This window comes from Gymnogyps californianus, chromosome 3 (assembly GCF_018139145.2).
Source record: "Gymnogyps californianus isolate 813 chromosome 3, ASM1813914v2, whole genome shotgun sequence".
NCBI classification, from domain to species: domain Eukaryota; kingdom Metazoa; phylum Chordata; class Aves; order Accipitriformes; family Cathartidae; genus Gymnogyps; species Gymnogyps californianus.
Window position 1 is genome coordinate 21,072,709 of NC_059473.1, and position 21,238 is coordinate 21,093,946.

Below are 21,238 nucleotides of genomic sequence, written 5' to 3' on the forward strand. Positions count from 1 at the left end.
GTTTAGTTCTGACTCCTTAAGAATGCTTCTGCCTCGTTCTGTAATAGTGAATTTTTTTGTTGGAGAACTTCAACTGAGTTTTGACTATTTTAATTTAGATTGTGAAGTTTCAAAATGCTGGTCCCCAGCATCCCGTAAGGTGTCCCACACCCCTGCGAAGCAACCCTCTGTAGTCTGAAAGGTGATCCAGATTGTTGTTCCCAATGACTCATCTTGATGGGTTTCACACCTGGACAGTGGGGCTAAAGCTGTCCTGGGACAGCCCTGGGAGGCAACCAGGCAGGGTGTCCCTTCCCTGGAGTCCTTAAATTGGCTTCCTGCCTGCCATTGTGCCCCTCTGCTCCTCTGGACGTGCCAAGATGGGCCTTTGATGGGCTGGTGACTCTCCTGTGATAAGCCTGGGAGCATCCCAGCAGGGTATTATTCGGGCTTCCCCCTTCCATTGTCTCTCTGTGCTCCTTTGTGGGCGTGCAGAGGAGCTTGTCTCATATAACCTAACACAAATAGTATAAAAATTGAATGCTAGAGCCCCTGCTGCTTGTTGAGAGCTCGCATATAATTTCCCTTCTGTCCCCTTAGCTGCCAGTGGGAGATGTGTATGCCTTGCAGCAGCTGAGAAACCATCTCTTTATTGAGGAGGAAATGTGAAACAAAGCAGCAGAGGTTGGGATTGGAGGTAAGAAGAACGTGGTAAGGAGAATGAGAGGACAAAGAGGAGCTTGATGTCTTTGAAAAATCTGTTAATCTGTTGTGCTCGCAGCTTTCTCCTATGACCTCTGGAAGCAGGATTGCTGCCAGGGATCATGTTCTCTCCTGGTGCTAGAACTACCATGCTACAATCAGCAAGTAGAAGAGCAGCACAGTCCCAGCTTTCACGTAACTATCTCAAGCATTGCTCTTTCATGTCCTGCAAGAAACTTGCTGTTTCCTGACACCATAGTACTTACACCTGAGACGAACCTGCAGCTCACAAGTCCTGAGTGAAATTGCCTGTGCGAATCATTCAGTGCATACTGTGTTTTCAAGCCTGTGTGTTGTACTTTGAATATGGTAACTCTTAGTGGATTGGAATATTCTGCTTTGGCTCTGAATTCTGCGCTCTAGGTTTGGTTTTCCTGCGAATTGTCATCCTCATCCTGTGTGCAAAACTTCTGTGAGGATTTTTTTCCCCGTCCATGAAACATATAGCACATCTTTTCTTTACTCTTCTCCTTTATGCTGAGGCAAGGAACTTGTTCGGGGAATCCACGTTTTCTGCGCAGACCCAGTGTCTGTTGTCCCTCTGTTGTTCTACCTCTTATTCTGGTATTTTTAATATTAAAACCTAACATAATGAAAACACAAAATTACAAATCACTTCAGCTCTACCCTCTGCTTTCCCTGTTGTTCCATTCACGTTTTTGATGCTCCTGCTTGTGCTTTCCTGTTTTAAGAATGTCTTTACTAAAGTTCAAGAAAAGCAAGCTAATGAAATGTCATCTGCTCTTTAAAGCATGTCGACCCTGTGCGTTCTTACCCTGTTTCTTTTCCCCACTAGGTTCTCTATATTCTGAGTAGCTGTCTCATTCTGGAAACTTTGGCAGGACTTGCCTTAGCTTTCAGAGCAGGTGTAAGCATATTGTTAGCACTAAACAAGTGCATACCTTACCCTTGGAGTAGTCCCTGCAGAATCAGAGGACTGATGTGGTGTGTACTGGTTTGAATTTACAGTTCTTCAGGGCTTTCTGTAATTGGTGTTCTTATCTGCAATGGTAAATGGGAAGTTCCGCTCAGTCTTGTGTTGTTGCATTTAAAGAACGGTTGGAGGCAGTATGTTGGCCAAAAAACCCCAGACTGCTCACTGCAAGGAGTCCTTGGGTAATGCGAGCAGTAAGCTCTGTGGGGGTTATGCGTTCTCTCCTTGCCCAAAAGCGAGTAAAGCTATTCCAGCTTTTCTGCCCTCATCAGGGGGCAGCGAGGAGTGTTCTTGCCTCCTGGTCTGAAATATCCGGTAACTAGGAAGTGCTGTTCTGCACACGAGTAAATATTCTGAGTTTTTTTGTCTGCCAGTGCCATGTCCCTAGGAAAGGGAGAGAGGTGCTTAGGTTCTCTTAATGGTGGATAATGTTAGTTACCCCAAAGAGCTCAGTAATGCTAAAGGAATTAAAAGCGCAGGGAACTCATAGGCTGTAGTTACAAATGAAGAATATGCAAATATCCTCACTTGCTGTTTGTTGTGGTTTCAAAATAAGACAATTGCCAGGGGATGCTAAAGTAATGCCTTAATTTCAGTGATTGTCTACAACGTATGAGAGCAATAACTGAGGTAAGTTTGATACTTCAGCAGATTTAAATACTTGGATTTAAAATGCTTTATCTCATGACAGTGCTGAATCTTGTGATTGGCGTGTTTCCAGTTCATTGAAGTCTAAGCAGAGACAGAATTATTGGCAGGCTGCTGGACAGTCAAGGTGCCACAAGTTAGAGCCACAGCAAAACAGGTGAAGGTTAAAAACCCAGAGGTTTTTTTAAACAATCATTTCCCAATAAAGACTCTGAGGAGATCCATAATCACAGAGTATTCTCGGCTGTCATGTTACACTGGTGGTTGTATTGAGAAGGTAGGACTGGGAGCTTTGACTTCTCCATGAGCTGCTTACAGATAGATCCTGGGAGTAAATGGTGATGTGTGGGGAGAGGGGGAAGAGTTTTGGATGAGTGGAGGTGTCCCTACACATGAGATTCTCCCTGCAGCTTCCCTTTCCCCACTCTCTGCCTGTGTCCCATGGAGGTAAAGCAGTAAGTAGGAACAGCACAAAGGATATCTGTGCATTGGCTGTAATAGTTTCTCCTAGGATTTGTGGGGAAGAGAGATATCTAATTGCTTTTTTTTAATTGCTTTGTTCCTCACTGATGTTTCGGAAGCAATAGAACAGATCACAAAGCCTTGCTCTCTAATAAGCTCTGTTGTATGGAAATGTCTAGTGAGTGGGTGCATGCTAAAGCCTCTTCCTAACAGCATCAGACTGGCTGATCGCTCCTGCAGCTGCAAGGTAAAGCATGACTTACTCCTCTTCATTGGATCACTTAGGCTTTTGGTGTGCTGCTGATCTTGAACTCATGCCTTGTGATGCACGCAGCACAGTGGTGATGAGTGCTCTGGGTGCGTGTGGGTTTGTTTTGTTGTTATGAGTAGCGATGCGTACATGAAAGGAAAACGTTTGGCTTTGGTGAAGTGATAAAAGGAGCTTGGTTGTGATCAAAGTGCTCTCGGTCCGCTTGTGGAAGAGCGGAGTTAGGGAAGTGTCATTCTCAGAAACACAGGCTGAGTACAATGTGTACAAACACGGTACACCTGCATACACAGCTGATGCTGTACTTCACTAACTGGTGGGCTTGCTCATGCGTTCTTCACCAGAGGGGAAAGTGGGTAAAAATCTCATGCATCTTTAAATCAGTTTAAAGTCAGCTGGAATCAAACCCACTAAAATCAATTAGCTTAAGTACAGGGTTACCACAGAATATCACAGCTGACTTCAGGTTGTGCTGGTGCCTTAAATGTGTGTTTTCTCCTTCACTCTTTCTGAATTTCTTCTCATTTTAACCCTGAATGTATACCTGGACTTGTGGGTAACAGCAATATCTCTGTAAAACTTTTTGTCCTGAAATTACTTGTACGTATGGTTAACTGTTGCCTTAATTTGGTTGTATTTTATGACCCGTGTTCAGTCTTTATGAAACCAGACCCAAGTTTGGTGCATTTTAAAAGCTGAGTAAAATGGTAGTTAGCAATTGAAAATTATTCACTTGTGTTTTGTAGATGGGGAGAGATTATCAGGTTCTATATATAGGTATCATATTTCATGTTTTTGTTATTCATATTTCTTGGTAGAAGGATTTCTCAGCCAGTTTAAACTAAGATGTAGGGATTAGATTTGTGAATGTTTCTAGGGGCATGAGAAATGTCCAGAAGGGAGGGTTCAGCTATGTGACGTGTGAAATACCACAGAGGCAGCCCGGAGGGTTTCTCTCCTGCCAAGTAGCAAACTTCAGAGAGAAAAAGGGAGAGAAAATGTAAGCAAACCTGAGTGAACGCTGAGCTCTGTGGCTGGCAATTAATAAAACAGAGAGGATGAATGAACCATACTATGAAGTAGTCCAGGATTTCAATACATCTGACCTCAAGAAGCCTACACTGAAGGAAGTGAATGTTTGGCCATGCACTGGAAGGAGCAGCAGCAGCTCTGGAGCTTCCTTTTCTTGCCCACATGTCTTTCTTTGCCTCTCCTTGTTCTGCCTGATCGGCAGTCTGCTGGGGCATCCTCAGTGTCTGGATTACGGGCCACCTTTCCAGCCCCCTTTTCACTTGGAGTTCTGCTCTGCCTATGAAAATTTTGGCTGCTGTGACCAGGAGAGAGACAACAACATTGCAGCAAAATACTGGGACATCATGGATTATGTTGATCCCCGGGGGCATAAGCTGTGTGGAACGTATATCAAAGATATCCTGTGTCAGGTAGGGCAGAAAAATAGTATGTGTCCTGCGCTTTGGGCTGACTTGGGGATCAATTGTGGTTCTGATAGCCTCTTATAGCTAGCTGTGTTGCTGTGAGAAGAGGTGTGGGAGCAGGAGAAAAGTGGGCTGACAGGGTAATGATACCTAATCCTCAGCATGCATTTTGCAAAGTGCTTTGTGTAAGGTGCATCACTTTGTGGTATCTGGCAATGTATGGTAACATTTGCTAGCAATAATGATTTATGAAAGCATTGCCCAACGCAGATGATGATGGGAATCCTACTGCTCTGCTAATTTTCTCATAACGAAGGCAAGAGTTACAGATCAATATGTATTTTCTGCTTGCAGCTACTAGGTGCTGGATTACAAATTCTACAGGATCAAATGATATGGGAATTATCAGGCAAAGTGTTGGGATCCCTGGACTGCATGAAGGATGTGTTTTGATTGTGTTCCTGCTGAGGATGCTCCAAATGGTGTGGCGGTTGAAGTAGAACAAAATTTAATAGGCAGTGGTTTCACACAGCTGCTGCAAGGTCCCGAGGTTTCAGGCACTGCATTTTCATCAGTGCTGTCTCCCCACTGTCCACCTGGCTCACGGAAAGAGGCATTGTGCAGTGAGAAAAGACCAAAGGCACTGTTCTTCCTGAGCTCCCCTGCCTCCCTGTAATTAGAGGACTGAACTGACCTGCCTTTTTAACAACTGTTAGTCACGCAAAGCTGGACTTACTGCATGCCAAAACACAAAGCAGCCAAAAGATACACTTAATCTTACTAAGAACATATAAAACTCTTCTAGTTAATATTCCCTTAGCCCTAAAATATTATCTGTGTACCAAAATGTTTCCACTCTTTTTGGATGTTGGCAAGATTCTGGCATCTCCTTCGGGTGGGGGGAACACCCTTTCAGCACCAGGGCTGAAAAAAGTAGCATCAGGGATGTTTGTCACTTTACAGTTGGTAAACCAGAAAAAGATGTGTTACAGGTCCTAGCAGAACCACCAGTGTTGGTGTTATGAAGATTTTTCTACATGTTGCAGGTAGAAAAGAACACTATAAAAATTACTATTGCTTCTTTGATTGCTCATTCTGCAGGGCATAATTTAATTTTGCATTTGTTGTAAGTGTATTTTGTAGCAAAAAAAACCCAACCATGCTTATATTTTCTTACAGATTTTCAAAGTAATAAGCTATGACTTATGATATCTTTTAGAGTAAGACTGCTGTTAAATTTTTGGGGAGGAGCTTGTGATTGTGTTGTGTTGCTCTTCCTGTTCAAGTTGGTGACAACCATGGAAATGAGGTTGGGTTCTCTGGCAAATATTATTTGGCTGTTGAATTAGTGGAGGAGCAAAGATCTACCAAATGGTTTTGCTTTAGCAATGTTGCTTTGCTGGATCAAATTGTTACTGATGATCTCATGTGGAAGGGATGGAAAATGATGACATCTCCATTCTACCACCTCCACAGTATCCTGATAGTTTGTAGTCACTACCTGTGAAATGTTGACATGTACTTAGTGCCACTTCAAATACAAAAAGACAGATGCATATATGTGATCAGGATGTAATTGTGCCAAGTGCTTATTTCTGCTGTGTATGGCAGGACTTCAGATAAACTGCTGCTGGTAACAAGTGCTTTTATTGATATTATTTGTATTGAACTTGGGACACAAAGATTAGTCTCAGAAGCAATGGTAGACAAAATAATATTATTAGCTTTTGTCTTTTGAACAAAAATTTCAAGAAAGGGGTGTAGGTGCTTATTGATAAACCTGAATTATTAGTAGCCACTCTAATTTAGCAGAAACAACATTATTTCACATCTTTGGGGGAGATCAGAGTAGTAGCGATGCGTTGTAACAAAGCAGCTCATTCAGTCAGGTGTTCCTTCAGTGCCAAAACCAGCAGACAGCTCTCCCCCCCTTCCTGGTGTGGTAATGAGTGGTGTGCTGAGCGTTACACAAAGCTGTTTTTAGGGACTGCAGCAGTCTCGCTGGTCCTGTAGAGCCCAAGAAGGATGCCATGGAGTGCACCTTACCTTGGCAGTGGAGCTGTGTGTTTCTTAACAGATAGAAGACGATTAGATGCCCATGTGTTCCGGATCATGGATTTCCTGCTGTCACTCTAAACCAGATACGTTTCTCTTGAAAACTAACAGGCTAAAAGAGGCATCTAAAGCAATCTGGCTCTGCTGGCAGAGCTGCTTCAGTTTGCATCTGGCGAGATCTGGGTCTATTTTTGCTAGCTACACCTGTTCGCAGCATTTGTATGTTTAGAGTCTGACCCTCAGCTGAGCAGTTCTAGGATTTAGCTTAAAAGCTGAATATGAAACTCTGAAAACTGCCTGTAATGTTCTTAAGGAGGTGTTGTGCAAGCTGCATGGCTATAAAAATTCCCTGGATGCAAACCTTGCTACATGCACTAGAACAGCTGTTTGGCTGATGGCTGAGAGGATGTTTCTCTATTCAGAAAACTGCTACAGGAGAGGCTTAAAAAACCAAAAAGGCCAATTAAGCCTTTTTCAAGCTGATTGAAAGCCATGATATAAGCATGGGATAGGAGCTAGTGCAGGGAGAGCAACATACTTTTTAAGCCAGTTTTAATCTGAAGCCTGACTTGATTGCTGAATGCACACTCTTTTTGCAGAGAAACTATTACAAAACAGCAGAGAAGTATCAACTTGATCTTAGCAGCTTCTGCTTCTTCCGCTCTATAAAGTAGTGGGATTAATTGTATTGTTTCATGCGTGCTTGAGTGAAATGAAAGCAGACAACCAACAGTGACTGCAAGGCCACCTAATCCTGGGAGTTTACGTAGATCCTGAGGAATGGCCTCCATCTCGTGCGTCTTGCTGGGTCTGTGTGCTGCAGGCGTTGTTTGCCAGGCAAACACTGTGTGGGGAAGCCCAACGGCTGGAAAAGCATGGCAGCTGCTCAGGGGCTACGCTTATTTAGCAGGTTGAACCGTAGGAGACCCTTATACTGCAGACTGTTGGCAGAACAGAGTTGATGGAGCTCAGAGGCGGTGAGAATATGCCTTGTTTCAGAGGAAGCTGTTTTTCTCTTCTTTCTCTTCTCAGATGGCTGGTCTGGGAGCTGGACTGTGCTCCCACTTGTTGAGAGAAACTAAAAATGTTTTCAAAGATGTTAATAAAGTAATCACTTCAGAACAGAATTGAGAGGAGCTTTAGACTGCAAGTGACTTGTGCACAACAGAGTGGTGAGCCAGCTGCAGCCGCATGTTAGTGGGAATGAGGGAGCTTCCCAGGACTCGAAACGTAACACAGGTTAGGCTCTGTCTACTCTCCCCCACCTTTCCTTGGTGACACCTTATGAGGCTGTCACCTCTCCTTGTCTCCTAGTCACTTGAGATCAGCACCATATTTTGTGAAAACTATGATATAACTAGAAACTCAACATATTCAGGGGTGTGCGAGTGTATACTGGTGAAAGCAGAGAGGGTAAGCAATGGTTAATGGACTCAGTAAGCATCAGGGGAGGAACATGCCAGCCAAGTGTTGTTGAACGCCTGCACCAAAGCTGCTCTCCTTAAAGAAGGTGAGAACAGAAAGACACTTACCTGAAGCTTTGGCTTTTGGGGATGGCACTCAGGGCCTAATGGTGCCCTTCCTCCTTCTGGGAAGACCTTAAACATGGGAAAAATGGTATGGTTCTGCCATCTAGGGCTGGGGTCAGGCTGCAAGGGCAGGGCTGGGGGACTTGGCTCCCCTTTGCAGGCTGGGGACTTCTGATTCGGGAAGAGGAGAGGTTCCTTACAGATGTGATGCAGAAGCAACAGAAACCATCTCATTCTGTGCAGCTTGATAACCAAATGGCAGCAATGGAAAGTGAGAAACTTACTACACCATCCAAGCATTGAAAGGGCTTTACTTCTTACAAGTCATATCTGTTCTTAGCATGGCTAAAAGCCCTCAGGTTCTTCTGTGAGCAAAGGAAACAGTTTGCTATGCTAAGTTTGGAATGGAGGTCTGTAGCCTTCACATTAAATGCCCTGGAAGGGCTGCTACTTGCACAAAAAAAAAGTCTGCTTGTATAACTGCCCCAGATTTGTTTAATGAAGCAAACTTTTTTAATGAGGCAGAAAAAATACTAATGTAGTAGTTCTTCATTCTTCAACTGTCTATGTACTTACCTTCCTACATATGTGCCCAATAAAAACTCTGGATAGAGTGTTTCAGGCTGCTGGCATGAAAACCAGTAAAATAATCTTTCTGCAGAATTTAGCTCCTTCTGTTTTAACTTCTGCAACTTTGTACTGATTAAAATAGAGGTGGGATTTTAATGGAAATATTTTATAGAAGTTCTGGCCCAGAATTTTTGCAAGATGAGTTTAAATTTAGGTACAAATTCAAACACAATGCCTGATTTTCAGTATTTAACCTATATTTTGCAGAGCTAAAAACTTAATGATATTTGAAGGGACATAATTTTAGATACAAAACACTTGAAAATGTTGCCTGCAGTATTTTTTCCTGAAGATCACAAATAGAGTCAATGATAGCTACATGAAGGTAGCATAAGGTGATATTTACTTATTTGAATCAGTTTTAAATCTTAACTACTGTCTGCTTCAGTGATACTATGCATGCAAGAACACGATCAAAACCGTGCAGCATCAGACCAAAGATTAATTTAGCCTGTATATTTAACCAATGTACATCTTTAGCACCTACAGTTTCTTCTGGCAGAGTTTCACCTCCTTTTTCAACCTGGCTCCTACTAGCTTTATCTGATGCTCCCTCATTTTTCTCCTGGGGGAAAGTGAGCCCCATTCCATCTTCTCAATGTCACTTGTGATATTTACAGACCTCTGCCAGGCTGTAACCGTACTCTGATCACCACTCTGCCAGACTGCTCAGTCCCACCTTACCTAGCTGTTCTGTATCTTTGTCCTTGTGGCTCTTCACTGTCCTTTGGCTGTCCTTGTGGATTTGTTCCCCTATGTTGCTTTTGGGAAGGGGGACCAGAGCTGCACACAGTGTTGAAGGTGTGGGTGAACCTGTACCTGTTGTGTTTTTTTTCTTTCCTAACACTTGATTAGACCTAGGTATGGGCTTAAGTGGCTAAACAAACTAAAATCTTAAATATATCTGGAAAAGGCAGTGATGCCAGCTGATGTGAAAGATGTGTCCAGATTTGGGACTGCTGGTCTGGAGAAGTCTGAAGTACAAAGGCTAATGTTCTCCATAGTGCAAAGGGTTGCTGCAGTGAGGGAGTTAACAAATTCTTCTCTCAATCTGTGAAGAACAGGTTACAAAGTACCTAGTTTAAAATCTAGCAGGGGAAACTAAGGGGAATTTCTAAAAGCAAAGGTAAGGCTAGATTGCAAGAAGAAATTGCCTGTCACTTCCTTAAAACCCTCTAGTAGTGGAGAATCCACAGCCTCCATAGATGTACTTCTGTTGGGAATAATTTAGGTGCAGCTGATCGTGCTTTGGTAAAGGAAAGTACTACTGACCTCTAAATGCCCTTTGGCCATATTCTGAGTGACTTCCTACCACTCCACTTCAAAGATGACTCATTATGTTCTCTGCCTTACTAATTTTTCATTTTATTAACCAACTTGCTTCCATGAAGGTGTCTTGGCTTCTCCTCGATGTGTACAGCCACATACTTAGTTTCTTTTACCTTCTAGGAATGTTCTCCATATGCTGCACATCTCTATGACGCAGAAAACCCACGGACGCCTCTAAGAAACCTCCCAGGACTTTGTTTTGACTACTGCTCTGAGTTTCATCTCAACTGTCACTCTGCCATCAGCCTGCTGACGAGTGATAAGCACATCCAAGAATGCTGCGAGACAAAAAAGACGCGCTTTTGCAACCTCCTTCACCTACACGACGAGGACTACTGCTTCCCCAATGTGCTGAAGAACACAGCCCTCAACCGCAACCTGGGCTCGGTGGTGGAGGACCGCAGAGGCTGCCTCCAGCTCTGTCTGACCGAGGTTGCCAACGGCCTGAGGAACCCGGTGCTCATGGTGCATGCGAATGACCATACCCACCGCATGTTCGTAGCTGAGCAGCTGGGCGTGATCTGGGTCTACCTACCTGATGGCAGCCGGCTGGAGGAGCCCTTTCTGGATATTAAAAGTATAGTGCTGGCTACGCCGTGGATAGGGGATGAGAGAGGCTTTCTGGGGATGGCTTTCCACCCCAAGTACAAGTACAACGGGAAGTTTTATATCTATTACTCATACATGGATAAGAACCGAGTGGAAAAGATTAGGATCAGTGAATTGAAGGTTTTGGCATCTGATGCCAACAAAGCTGATCCACGCTCAGAAAGGTAAAGTTCATGTTGAATGCTACTATATGCCACAATGAGAACTGATTTTTCTCTGTCCCTGTCCTTCCCCCTTGCAGAACCTGCACATTTCCAGTCCCCCTGGTTCAGGCATGTGACTGGCCTGCTATGAAGCTGCCAGAGACAGGTTGGCTCAAGGTCACACAGCAAACTAGAAATGAAACTGAAAAGAGGACCCAGGATCTAGGCTTCCAGGTCATCTTCTCTCTCTGTCTTGCACGCTTGTCTTCTAAAGAGCAGTAATAGCCTTAAGCCTATTGTGGGATTAACATCTGCCCTAAAAGTGTTTTGTACTGTAGAACATGGATGCTTCACTACGGTACTCTACATTCATTTGATCTGACATGTGTGCACCTGCCCCATCTCCCTGCTAAGAAGAAAAGCTAATTCTCCGTTATGGAGAAGAATTTGTTAACAGTGGACTTGCTTTCTCTAGAGTTTCGCAATGACCACAAGATGCTTCTGCAGCCCTCAAATTCACCAACTGCTTCTCATATGAGAAAGCAGAACCCACCTGCCACAATCAAAGTTTAAAGGGCAACAAGTGTTCCCTGCAGACGAACACTCTATGTATTTGCAGTTGTGTTTTGAGGTGAGCTGTGATACTCCTGCGCTCGTGGTGGTGGGCGAGCTCTGTAGCACAAGAGGTGTTAATGCGGTGCAGGCCAAAGCTGTAGTGCATGGGGCAGCCGTAGTGCTGCATGGCTCATGGGAAACACGTTTCCTCAAGGGATGCCATACTGAAAGGAGCTCTGCTGTAAGGTAGGCAGACAGCCTTATGCTGCAGGCTCACAGGAAACGGGATGCAACTCAGCACTGTATTTGACAAAGCTGACAGGTCCGTACAGCTGAGAAATCTTGCTTTCTTCTGTACAAGTAGTGATGCAATATTTCTGCAGCCTACCTGAATGTTCAGTCCTTCCCTGTAGCTACATCTGGACTTATTTCTCTCTCTTTCTTTTTTATAAGGAATCTTCTGGAGCTTGAGGAACCAGCTGCAAATCATAACGGTGGGCAGCTGCTCTTTGGTGTGGATGGCTATATGTATCTATTCACAGGGGACGGAGGGAAAGCTGGAGACCCTTTTGGAAAATTTGGGAATGCTCAGAACAAGTAAGTAGGATGGCAGGTGAAAGCTTCGAGCTTGTTCACCAAGATACAAGGTCTGCAAATGAGACAATGTGGAAGAATAAAGTAAGAGTGCTTCCTGAAAGTGCTTGTGCATCTGCAAGTCTGTCCGATGCAGTATTTCAAAAATTAAAATTTCACATTTTGAAAGCTGAGGAAACCCAAGTTGTTTAGAGAGGGGAGAGTCTTCTGTGACTTCAGCAGGTTGCAAGACATACCAGCCACTGGTTTATTTCTTTTGGACAGATAACTTTTCCTTTGGAAAGGTGGAAGAGGAAGAGAATTGTTTGTATTTTCAGTTGGCTCTCATGCTGGGGTTTCTTTTTCTGTTGTTCTCTTTAGGAGTACTTTGTTGGGGAAAGTCTTGAGGATTGATGTGGATGGAAAAAGCCCTGATGGAAAGCCTTATCGCATCCCTCCTGATAATCCATTTGTGTCTGATCCCAAGGCCTGCCCTGAGGTTTATGCTTATGGGGTCAGGAATATGTGGCGCTGTGCGGTTGACAGAGGGGACCCTGTCACGAAAAAGGGAAGAGGGAGGATGTTCTGTGGGGATGTCGGGCAGAACAGGTTTGAAGAAATCGACATCGTTGTTAAAGGAGGGAACTATGGCTGGAGAGCAAAGGAGGGATTTGAATGCTACGACACAAAGCTTTGCCACAATTCCTCTTTGGGTAAGGAAGAAATTTCTTGCAGAAGATTACTTTATTATATGTCTGTATTTAGTGGACTATAGCACCATTTTTCCAGTGAAGCTAAATAATCTGGTGTTGTGTGTTAAATGGAGATTGTTTACTTCTTAAGAGCAGAAATCCCTTCTCCCCAGTCCTGCAGTGTTGGTATGAAATGATGCCCTTCTTATTCAGGAAATTCCTTGCCGTACACTGCACTGGACAAGGTGTTTGGAGTCAAAGCCTGTGCCTTCTGCAGACAGACAGAGTTTTCGCAGTGAAGTCAGGGAGGCAATGGATTGCGTTTAAGTAGAAAAGCAATTTTGCGTTTTCCTCAGAAGCTCTGAGCCGTGGCTACAGCTAAGAAGAGTGGACCAGGCTGATGCTGAGACCCTGAAACAAATCCTGTGGAAGAGGCAGTGTGTCCCAGCAAGTAGGGTGCTGCAACAGAACACCCAAAATCTGTGCTCTGGGTCTGACTGTGGGTGTGATGGACAAACTCACTTGCTGCCTTTAAAAAAGAGTAGATATTGGTGGTCTTCGTAAAGCTCTTTGGAAAGCATGGTAGAAGAACTGGGTATTATTATAATGTTCCTTAAGCTGTTGGAAGAAAACACCTGGTCTCAAGCTCATGTAGATGTTTCTGAAACATTTGTATGAGCAGGCAAGTGTAGAGAATGTGTTACCAACATTTCTCCTCTGCTGTGCTGGTACCCACATGGCTCAAGTTTTTTTGTTTGGTGGTTTTTTTTTAATGGCCCAATCCTTAATTGACAACAAAACTGAATTAGATTTTACTGTTAATTTACGGTTTTTAATGAATTGCATTTGTGATCTTTATCCTCATCATTAAAGACAAGCTACTTGATCCAGGGGAAAAAAGTGAGGACAGGACTAAAATTTTGTGGGATCTGATATTCAACCCAAGAAAGGGCTGAATTAAATTTTAACGTTGCCAGAGGCAAAGCCTTTATTTTATAAGTCTCATGACATAAAATGGAGGTAGCACACTTATGCATATTCTGTGCTGAGAATGTCAGCAAACCTCTGCAGATGTTGAGTTAACTTGCAAACGGTTGATCCTATTCCCTTCTCTAAAAATACTGGAATTTGTAAAGACAATCCCTGCTAAAGTGATTGGTGCAATCTCAAACCTGTAAGATAATACTTCCTGCAGGCTGATACCTTTCTGCATTGCTCACTCGATGCAGAGAATCTTGGTCCTATGTGTTATGGAAGCTCATCACGACTAAGCCTTGATAAACAACTACACAGAGAGCTCCTTAAAGCCCCTGGGTCTGTTCTGTCCTGCAGTAAATTACTGAATTCCCACTGAAATTTAACTATGCTGTTTGTTCAACTGTACTGGTCCTTCTAGTCATTTTTGTGCCCGTCGGTGTCATTGAGCAATCACTTTTTGATGCTCTCTGGATGTAAATGTTCTCACTTCTTATTCTTCTGTGTTTAACAGATGACATTCTTCCAATATTTGCATATGGACGCAATGTGGGGAAGTCAGTCACTGGAGGTTATGTATACAGAGGATGTGAATCGCCCAACTTGAACGGCCTTTATATTTTTGGTGATTTCATGAATGGGTGAGACTAATTGTTTTCTCTGCAGCTCCCATTCTGTACCCACATTTGCCTTATCTGGGCAAATAAGCATATCAGAGCATCCTGAAACCTTTTGAGCTGGAGTAAATAAGAATCTCACATGTCTGTGTATTAGATTAAGTGCTCTGTTTAACTACTATAACAACATTTTGGTTGGAATGTAAACTTCCTCCAATTTAGAGTCCTTAGGATAGGTTTGCTTGTGTTCAGGTCTATTTTTCCAAAAGACAACCATTAAAGCCAGTCAACAGTCAAGGTCTTCACTGACTTTTTTTTTCAGTAATGCATGATTTTGACAGGAACTAATCCTGATAATGGAAACATAAAACACAGGGTTTTATTTTTCATCTAGTCGACTCATGGCTTTACAGGAAGATGAGAAGACAAATAAGTGGAAAAAGCAAGATATCTGCATTGCCAGCACAAGAGCTTGTGCTTTCCCTGGAATGATCAGTTCTTACAGCAAATTCATCATCTCATTTGCTGAGGATGAAGCAGGTAGGTATCATGCTAACCATACCTTTACTGGAAACTGTACTGTCAGTTCTGTATTGTAGGGCAAATGTGTAAAATTATGTTGCTCCTCACATGTTACTAGAGAGCAGGCACTGCAAAACAGGTTTGTGGCTATCTCAGCACAGCAGGTAGGGTTGGTATGTGGTTCAGAGAGGTCTCCTGCCCTGTGAGACTATTGCAAATCGGCTTGATGGAGAGCTCAGGAGACAGATCCTCATGTGAACTTGCAGTCTGAATGCTCCAAGTTCTCGAATGAGTTTGAACTCCTGTTTGTTTCAGCCTTTCCCTGTCCTTTTGTTGTTGTTTGTTTATGCTGTTTTGTTAATGAAAAGACCACATCAATGCAGTTTGTTCCTTCATTGTAACAGCTCATCCTCGCTTGAGTTCTTACAGCTTATCTGAATTTCCCTCTCTTCATTAGTATAAATTCCTCAGTCTTATTCACAACAACAGCACTTCACACTGTGGATTATAGACCAAGGCTTTATTGGGGGATGAGGAAAGCCAGTCATTTTAAAATTTAGTGGAAATGTCTCAGTGCATAGGATTAGTGCTATGAGTCACGATGAACAGATCTCTCATCAAGGTGAAAGTACCAATGCATACTTTGTTCACTTTTGTACAGTCTCCTGATAGAGCGCTATGTAATACAAAGAGTGGCTGCAAGTTTTTTGAGAACACAGATGTGCTTTAGTGAGCTCTGATGCTTCACGATTCAGCAGAAAAGAGATTTGCTTGTAATGAAAAGATCCTAGATCGTCTAGCTAGCATATTCTGTCAGAGATGCAGGGAGATGCAGGCTTTGTTGTGAAATATGTACAACTTTTAACTGTTCTAACATCATGTGGAGTGAGTGGATGTTAAATGTCTCCTCTACTGGTTGTTCTTTTACAAAACCAATATGGTGTCATCATGTAATTTGAAAGACAACAACAGTTTTGCCTCTTGTAAGCTACTATAATTTGCCTGGATATCGTTCTAGTGGGTGCTGAAGGGAAGGCACGAGGAGTAGTTGCTCTCCTCAGCAACCATACAGGAATAAGAAGCTTCTGCCTTCCATGGATTAGCCAAATTAGCTCTTGTTGGATTTTTTTGGTACGACTGTGAGATGGCTAAATATTTGTTGTGTGGTCTTCCCCTCTATTTGTAGCTTCTGGCTGCTTCTTTGGTACAAACAAGTTTAAAAAATACATATTTATACAGAGGACAGTAACCTTTTGGAGGGCCACTGACATGAGGTAATGAAGGCCCTGCTCAGGCACTGTGCTTGATCGAGAGCTGCTGGTTCTGCGTGGAACTCTGCTGCAACCAAGAGATCATTTGGTGTCCCTGGGAGTCCACCTGCACAGGCCAGAGTGAGACCAAAGCCACTTCTTGGAAGTAAGACACAACTGAGGGAGTGACTGAAGGGGTTTTCTTTTCTGAACATGTGAATTAGTGAAGAGCCAGCAAAGAGAGGGAAATGGAGAACTGGGATTCAGCTTGGGCACTTGAATCTGAGACTGGTTTTCTTTTTTCACTTCCATTTAGGTGAGCTGTATTTTATGTCTACTTCTTATCCCAGTGCCTATGCACCACATGGATCACTCTACAAGTTTATTGATCCTGCAAGGTTAGTAATTAAAGATGTTTTTCCATGCCAAATTCTTCTATAATCACCATACATTCTCCAGCTACCACAGTAGAAAGAATGCCAAGTTCTACTGATACATAATCTTACTGACCTCCACATCCAGTCCTTGGTTTTTGTTCACCCACCGTACATCTGGTGCAACTTTAATCAGTTTTAGTGGATTTATTCCTCAGTCATTGTATCTGTGCACCCAGAAATAGACAGAGTTCAGATACCTTAAAGGTCTGGGACAGTAAGGATCAAAAGAATATCTCCCTGGTTGCATATCTGAAGTATAGCACAGTGGTGTCTTAAAAATGACAGTCCATATCCTTCAGGGTCATGACATTAAATATCTGTGATGCACTTTCATACAAATAAATTGCAGTCCACAGTTTAGTTTTTTTTTCCACAAAGAAGAGTGAAACCTGGTGGTTATTCAGTGTTCAAATAGTAATTGGAGCCTGAACCTGAATTTTTCCAAGCAAAATGTTTTTTCCCCATTAAGCAGTTATCCCTGCTAAAGTCTGTTTTTACAATAATAAGCATGCTTATGTCATTTTTTCCCCTCCCAAGCTTTTGGATGTTGCTAAAAAGTATTAAATGAGTTTCAAATCACCCTGTAAAGTAGATACAGTACTAATGTGTCTGTGCTGTTGCCAATATCTCAGACACTAACAAAATGATGAAAACAATTATGTTTTCTTGGGAAGTTAAATCCAAAGCTACATAGTTAACTCAAGCTCTGTACCAAGGGGATGGGAATAGGAACTTTTCTTGCTGTGACTACTTGAGGAGACTCCTGCCTTTAACAGCTTATTGTCTGCCAGGAAGCTTTTGAACTGCATTAACTGTGGCTGACCAAAATGTAACATTTTCAGCTGAAAAAATAAAAAATATTTGTGAGCTAGCATAAACGAGAGCTTGAGCATGCTCTATTTCACAAAAAAAAGGCCTGCAGTCCCTATGCCACTCCTTAATGTGCCATGAAGACTATCAGGATGATAAATCCTCTCCTCTTTCCCACTGTAAAGGGAGAAATGTGGCTTTCTGTTTCACAAGCAGCCTGTGGGAGCTTTTCCAGAAGGCTGCCTGCCTGAGGACTGGTGTGCAGTAATGCACCATGTTATGATGACTCCAAGGGGGGCAGCAAGTCCCTGCCAGGAGTGCAATGGTTTCACCACTCAGAAGGGCTTTCTGGAAAGAAGCCAGCTCTTCCCTGTGCTTTTGGAGCTTCATATCCATCCCTCCTAGAGCAGGACCAGGCACTTATTCCCTTGGCTCTTTGGAATTTATTCTTTTATTTTCTGGTTCCCCTTGTTTACCTTAGCCTGGATGCTGCTCTGCTCAGCTTTGCCCTTGTCTGCTTGCTTAAGCACTTTGCAAGCTTGTCCAGGGCGTGCAAAGCACTGACTGCTCCTCTGGAGGCTGAGCTTGCTTGGCCCTGGAGCAGAGTCTCCTAACGCCTCCAGATCCTGGGTTGTACTCTGGCCTCCTCCTGATTGTATCACGAGTGGAGATTTTTCCTTTCTCCTTTGCATTTTAATGCTGTTTATAGGATTTTTCTGTTTTGGTCTCACTGTGAGCGGTGGCTGGGATAACTGGCTCCTCTGATGCCTCTGAGTGCAGTCACAGTCTGTCCAGTCCAGACACTCCCTGCTTCCTGCCTGCGCTTCAGCAAACACACTGGCAAAGGCAGCACGCCGCACAAAAGCCTGCTTCGAAACGTTGGCAGGGCCACTGCCATCTACCTGATGGCAACTCAAACTTCCCTAGGAACCTCCCAGGAAAACTGATGGCAGCAGTGCCCCGTGTCCCCACTGCAGCTTGCCTCTCCAGCAGTGCTCTCGGAGACAGCAGAGAGGCTGGCGTGCCTCTGCCTGGGTTGGCACCAAATCCCCTCAGTCAGGAGCAGAGCAAAGAGGTATTAGAAGGTGTTTTAAAAGTTAGAAGAGAGAGAGGGGAAAAAAACCCACACCAACCCCCCCCCCCCCAAAAAAAAAAACAAAACTACAAGCAATGCCAACAACCCTGCTTTAGTAACTTTTTTTTTAATTGAAATGGTATGGAGGAAGCACTTGGCTGTTGCCCCTGTCTGAAGGAGAATGCTAATCAGAAGAAAATGTGATGCCTTAGGTCATGCTTTGCTTTGCTCTGTGCTGTCAAGCATGCCAAACTGGAAGAGCTTGTTCTTATTTGTCCTACAGCAGTTCCCTTGGTGGGTAACAGAAAACACAGGTCTGTTGCTCTTCTTTGTACCCCCCTTCCTGTCATTTAACATGTAACAGCTCTACCTCAGGGAAAACATGCGGTTTTTTGGGTGCTTTTGTACTGTGGGAAGTTGTCAGGGAACGGCAGGAGAGGAACGTGGATACATTTTCTTTTCAGTTGTTGCTTCCTCCCTCCTTGCCTGTTCCTTTCCATTCTCACCCCTCTTGCTGCAGCACTATGTTGTGTCCAAAGTGGCACCCTTTGAAGGTCACCCTAACTTTTGTGGGGCTGTGTGCGAATATTCTGCTGCATGTACAGAGATCCTTACGCTGCACCATGAGTGAGTTGAAAGCACTGTCACTGACAAGCCTTACACACATGAATGAGACTCCTCCGCTTCAAGGTGGGATGCACGAGCCAGTATTGGTGAGGACACCCCGAAGTGACTGATAGTCTGAAGTTCAACCAATGCATCCACCAGGCTTCTAGAAACAGCACTATGCTGTGCCTCCAGCAGCAGGACATGTAGCTGAACACACCTAATCAGCACCCTTGAATTCAGTGGTGGGCTGCAAGTTCATGCAGGCAGGCCAGCATCCCACACAAACAAATCGGCTATCGATGTTGGATAACGACAGTCCAGAGTGCCTGATGGCAGAAAGTTGACCAGAAGGGTGGTAGAAGAGAAGCTGCAGCCTTCCAGCTGCTATTGCTATTCAGACAGGGATTTTATGGCTTGCAGCCCTGAGTTAGGCTCTTAAATTCCACCTATGTTTCACTCCAGGTGCCTAAAGCACTTTCATGCCTCTTCCAGCAGAGGCAAATGATAACGGGGGATTGATGTGTGCCTCTGGAATAAATAAACTTCCTTAACAATCTCTCAGATATCTGCGTATGGCTTTCTGTTTTTCAAGGAGAGCTCCACCAGGGAAGTGTAAATACAAGCCTGTTCCAGTGAAAACAAAGAGTAAACAGATACCATTTGTTCCACGTGCAAGTAAGTTGTTAGGCTTTAATTTTACTGAGAAGCAAAACATATAACCATCTTACAGGCATGTGATTGAAATCTTCAGCAGTCTTAAAAACTAAAGCACTGAGCAGGAGCAATCTTGAAGTTAGGTTATCACATTTAATGTGTGCTTCTGTCGTCTACTAGATGCCATGCCTTTTCTTAATCCCAATCTCTGATTTTTTTTTTTTCCCCTAAGCGTTGCCAAGTAATAGTGGAAATGGGCATCACAAGGGAACTGATGGTTTTGATTCAGGCATTGGATTTGGTCTGGGAAGCTCTGAGTGCCTCTCCCTCGCTTTGTGACAAGCTCCTTGAGTCAAATAATTCCCTCTCTGTAAATCTAGGGGAGCCATTCTTCCTTTCTCCTGGCCTTTTTCTGTCCTACATCCCATGCAACTAGGGCAGGGGTTACATCTTTGAGTAGAAACAGTGTGTTGCAAGTTGAGGTTATCTTGTCTGGGATTTCCAGATATTAGTGTAACTTGAAAAATAATATTAAGTCTGCCAAAGAAGTGTGCAAGTTTTCATCATATTCTGTCTGGACCTATTTTCCTTAAATATATATTCATTATTTCTAAAACTAAACAAATTTTATTTCCAAGAAACCTAAGGCTCTTTTGATGGAAGAAAAGAGGTTTATACAGTGTGTATTTCTTCTTTCAGTGTCATCTATTTTTCTTAACTGTAGCTCTAATAAGGGTTTATATCAGTCATATTTCTGAATTAGCCTTTTGCCTTAAAGCAGGGATGCTGAACCATGTTAATTACTTTCCTCAGAGACTGTCCTTGAGCTGCTTAATGAACCTTCAACAACCAAGCCTCTGAAAAAATCTTCTACCCCCACTGCAGCCATCTCAACAGTTTCTTCTAAGAAAGCTAAAAAGACCCCATCCACCAAAATAAAAGCATCAACAGTGAAACCAGCTCCATCTGGTAAAAAGAGACAGAAAATCAAAGCTGAGGCTAAACCTCACAAGCCAAAGCAGGAAGAGAAGGTTGCACACATTTCCAGAACTACACCAGCACCACCTTTGCCAAAAAAGAAGAGCTCCCACCTAACCAGAACCAAGACGCTTCTGCCAAAGAAAGCAGCGCTAGGTAAGGAAAAACTGGAGAAGAGGAGGAAGGAGAGTAGATTAAGAAGCAGCTTTTGAAGCTCAGTGATGTCCCAGAAAAACCAAGTCACTTATAAGATGGAGAAACAAATGTTGTGAATAGTGACCAAATAAAAGAGAATCAGCTGACTTGTTATGCCAGTGCTCCCAGGTGTGCCTCCATTAATGTCAGTGTCAGCAGTCTCTATATATGTTCTATTAAACCTTAACAGCACTAGCCTCCTAATATTAACTTTCTTCGCAAATCCTGCTGTGATCTCCTTTTCTGACATAAGTAGTTATGAGAGTCTCTGATAGACATTCACTGGTAAGATTTCGCTGTGTATGACTGTCTAATAAATCCAAGTGCTTCCAACTTTTAGGACTTGCATCTTTTATCCAAGAATATGAAACAGGTGAGGTCATTGACATGTCTTTCTCTTTCCTTCTTGTCCTTTAACTGAAATGCAGTGAAAAGTATATTTTAAGAGTAGTTGTCTTTCAGACAATGAAATTAGATTTTTTTTTTTTTTTAAGCAGTATTTTTTCAAGGTA

At 43.2% G+C, this 21,238-nt stretch overlaps 1 protein-coding gene across 1 annotated transcript; it reads left to right on the top strand.

Moving 5' to 3' along the window:
• The first annotated feature begins 4,079 nt into the window (after window positions 1-4,079).
• HHIPL2 (HHIP like 2) lies at window positions 4,080-21,021 on the top strand. Its single transcript, XM_050894339.1, has 9 exons — window positions 4,080-4,495; window positions 10,153-10,805; window positions 11,793-11,936; window positions 12,294-12,625; window positions 14,094-14,220; window positions 14,591-14,736; window positions 16,285-16,366; window positions 19,492-19,574; window positions 20,367-21,021. The coding sequence occupies exons 1-9, from the start codon at window positions 4,112-4,114 to the stop codon at window positions 20,741-20,743; spliced, it is 2,328 nt and encodes a 775-aa protein (XP_050750296.1). The 5' UTR covers window positions 4,080-4,111; the 3' UTR covers window positions 20,744-21,021.
• Window positions 21,022-21,238: the final 217 nt, after the last annotated feature.

Coding starts and splice junctions, on each gene's coding strand:
- HHIPL2 (XM_050894339.1), top strand. CDS start 4,112: ATGAATGAACCATACTATGAAGTAGTCCAGGATTTCAATACATCTGAC. Junction 11,937..12,293: donor TTTGGGAATGCTCAGAACAA/GTAAGTAGGATG, acceptor TGTTCTCTTTAG/GAGTACTTTGTTGGGGAAAG. Junction 16,367..19,491: donor AAGTTTATTGATCCTGCAAG/GTTAGTAATTAA, acceptor CTGTTTTTCAAG/GAGAGCTCCACCAGGGAAGT.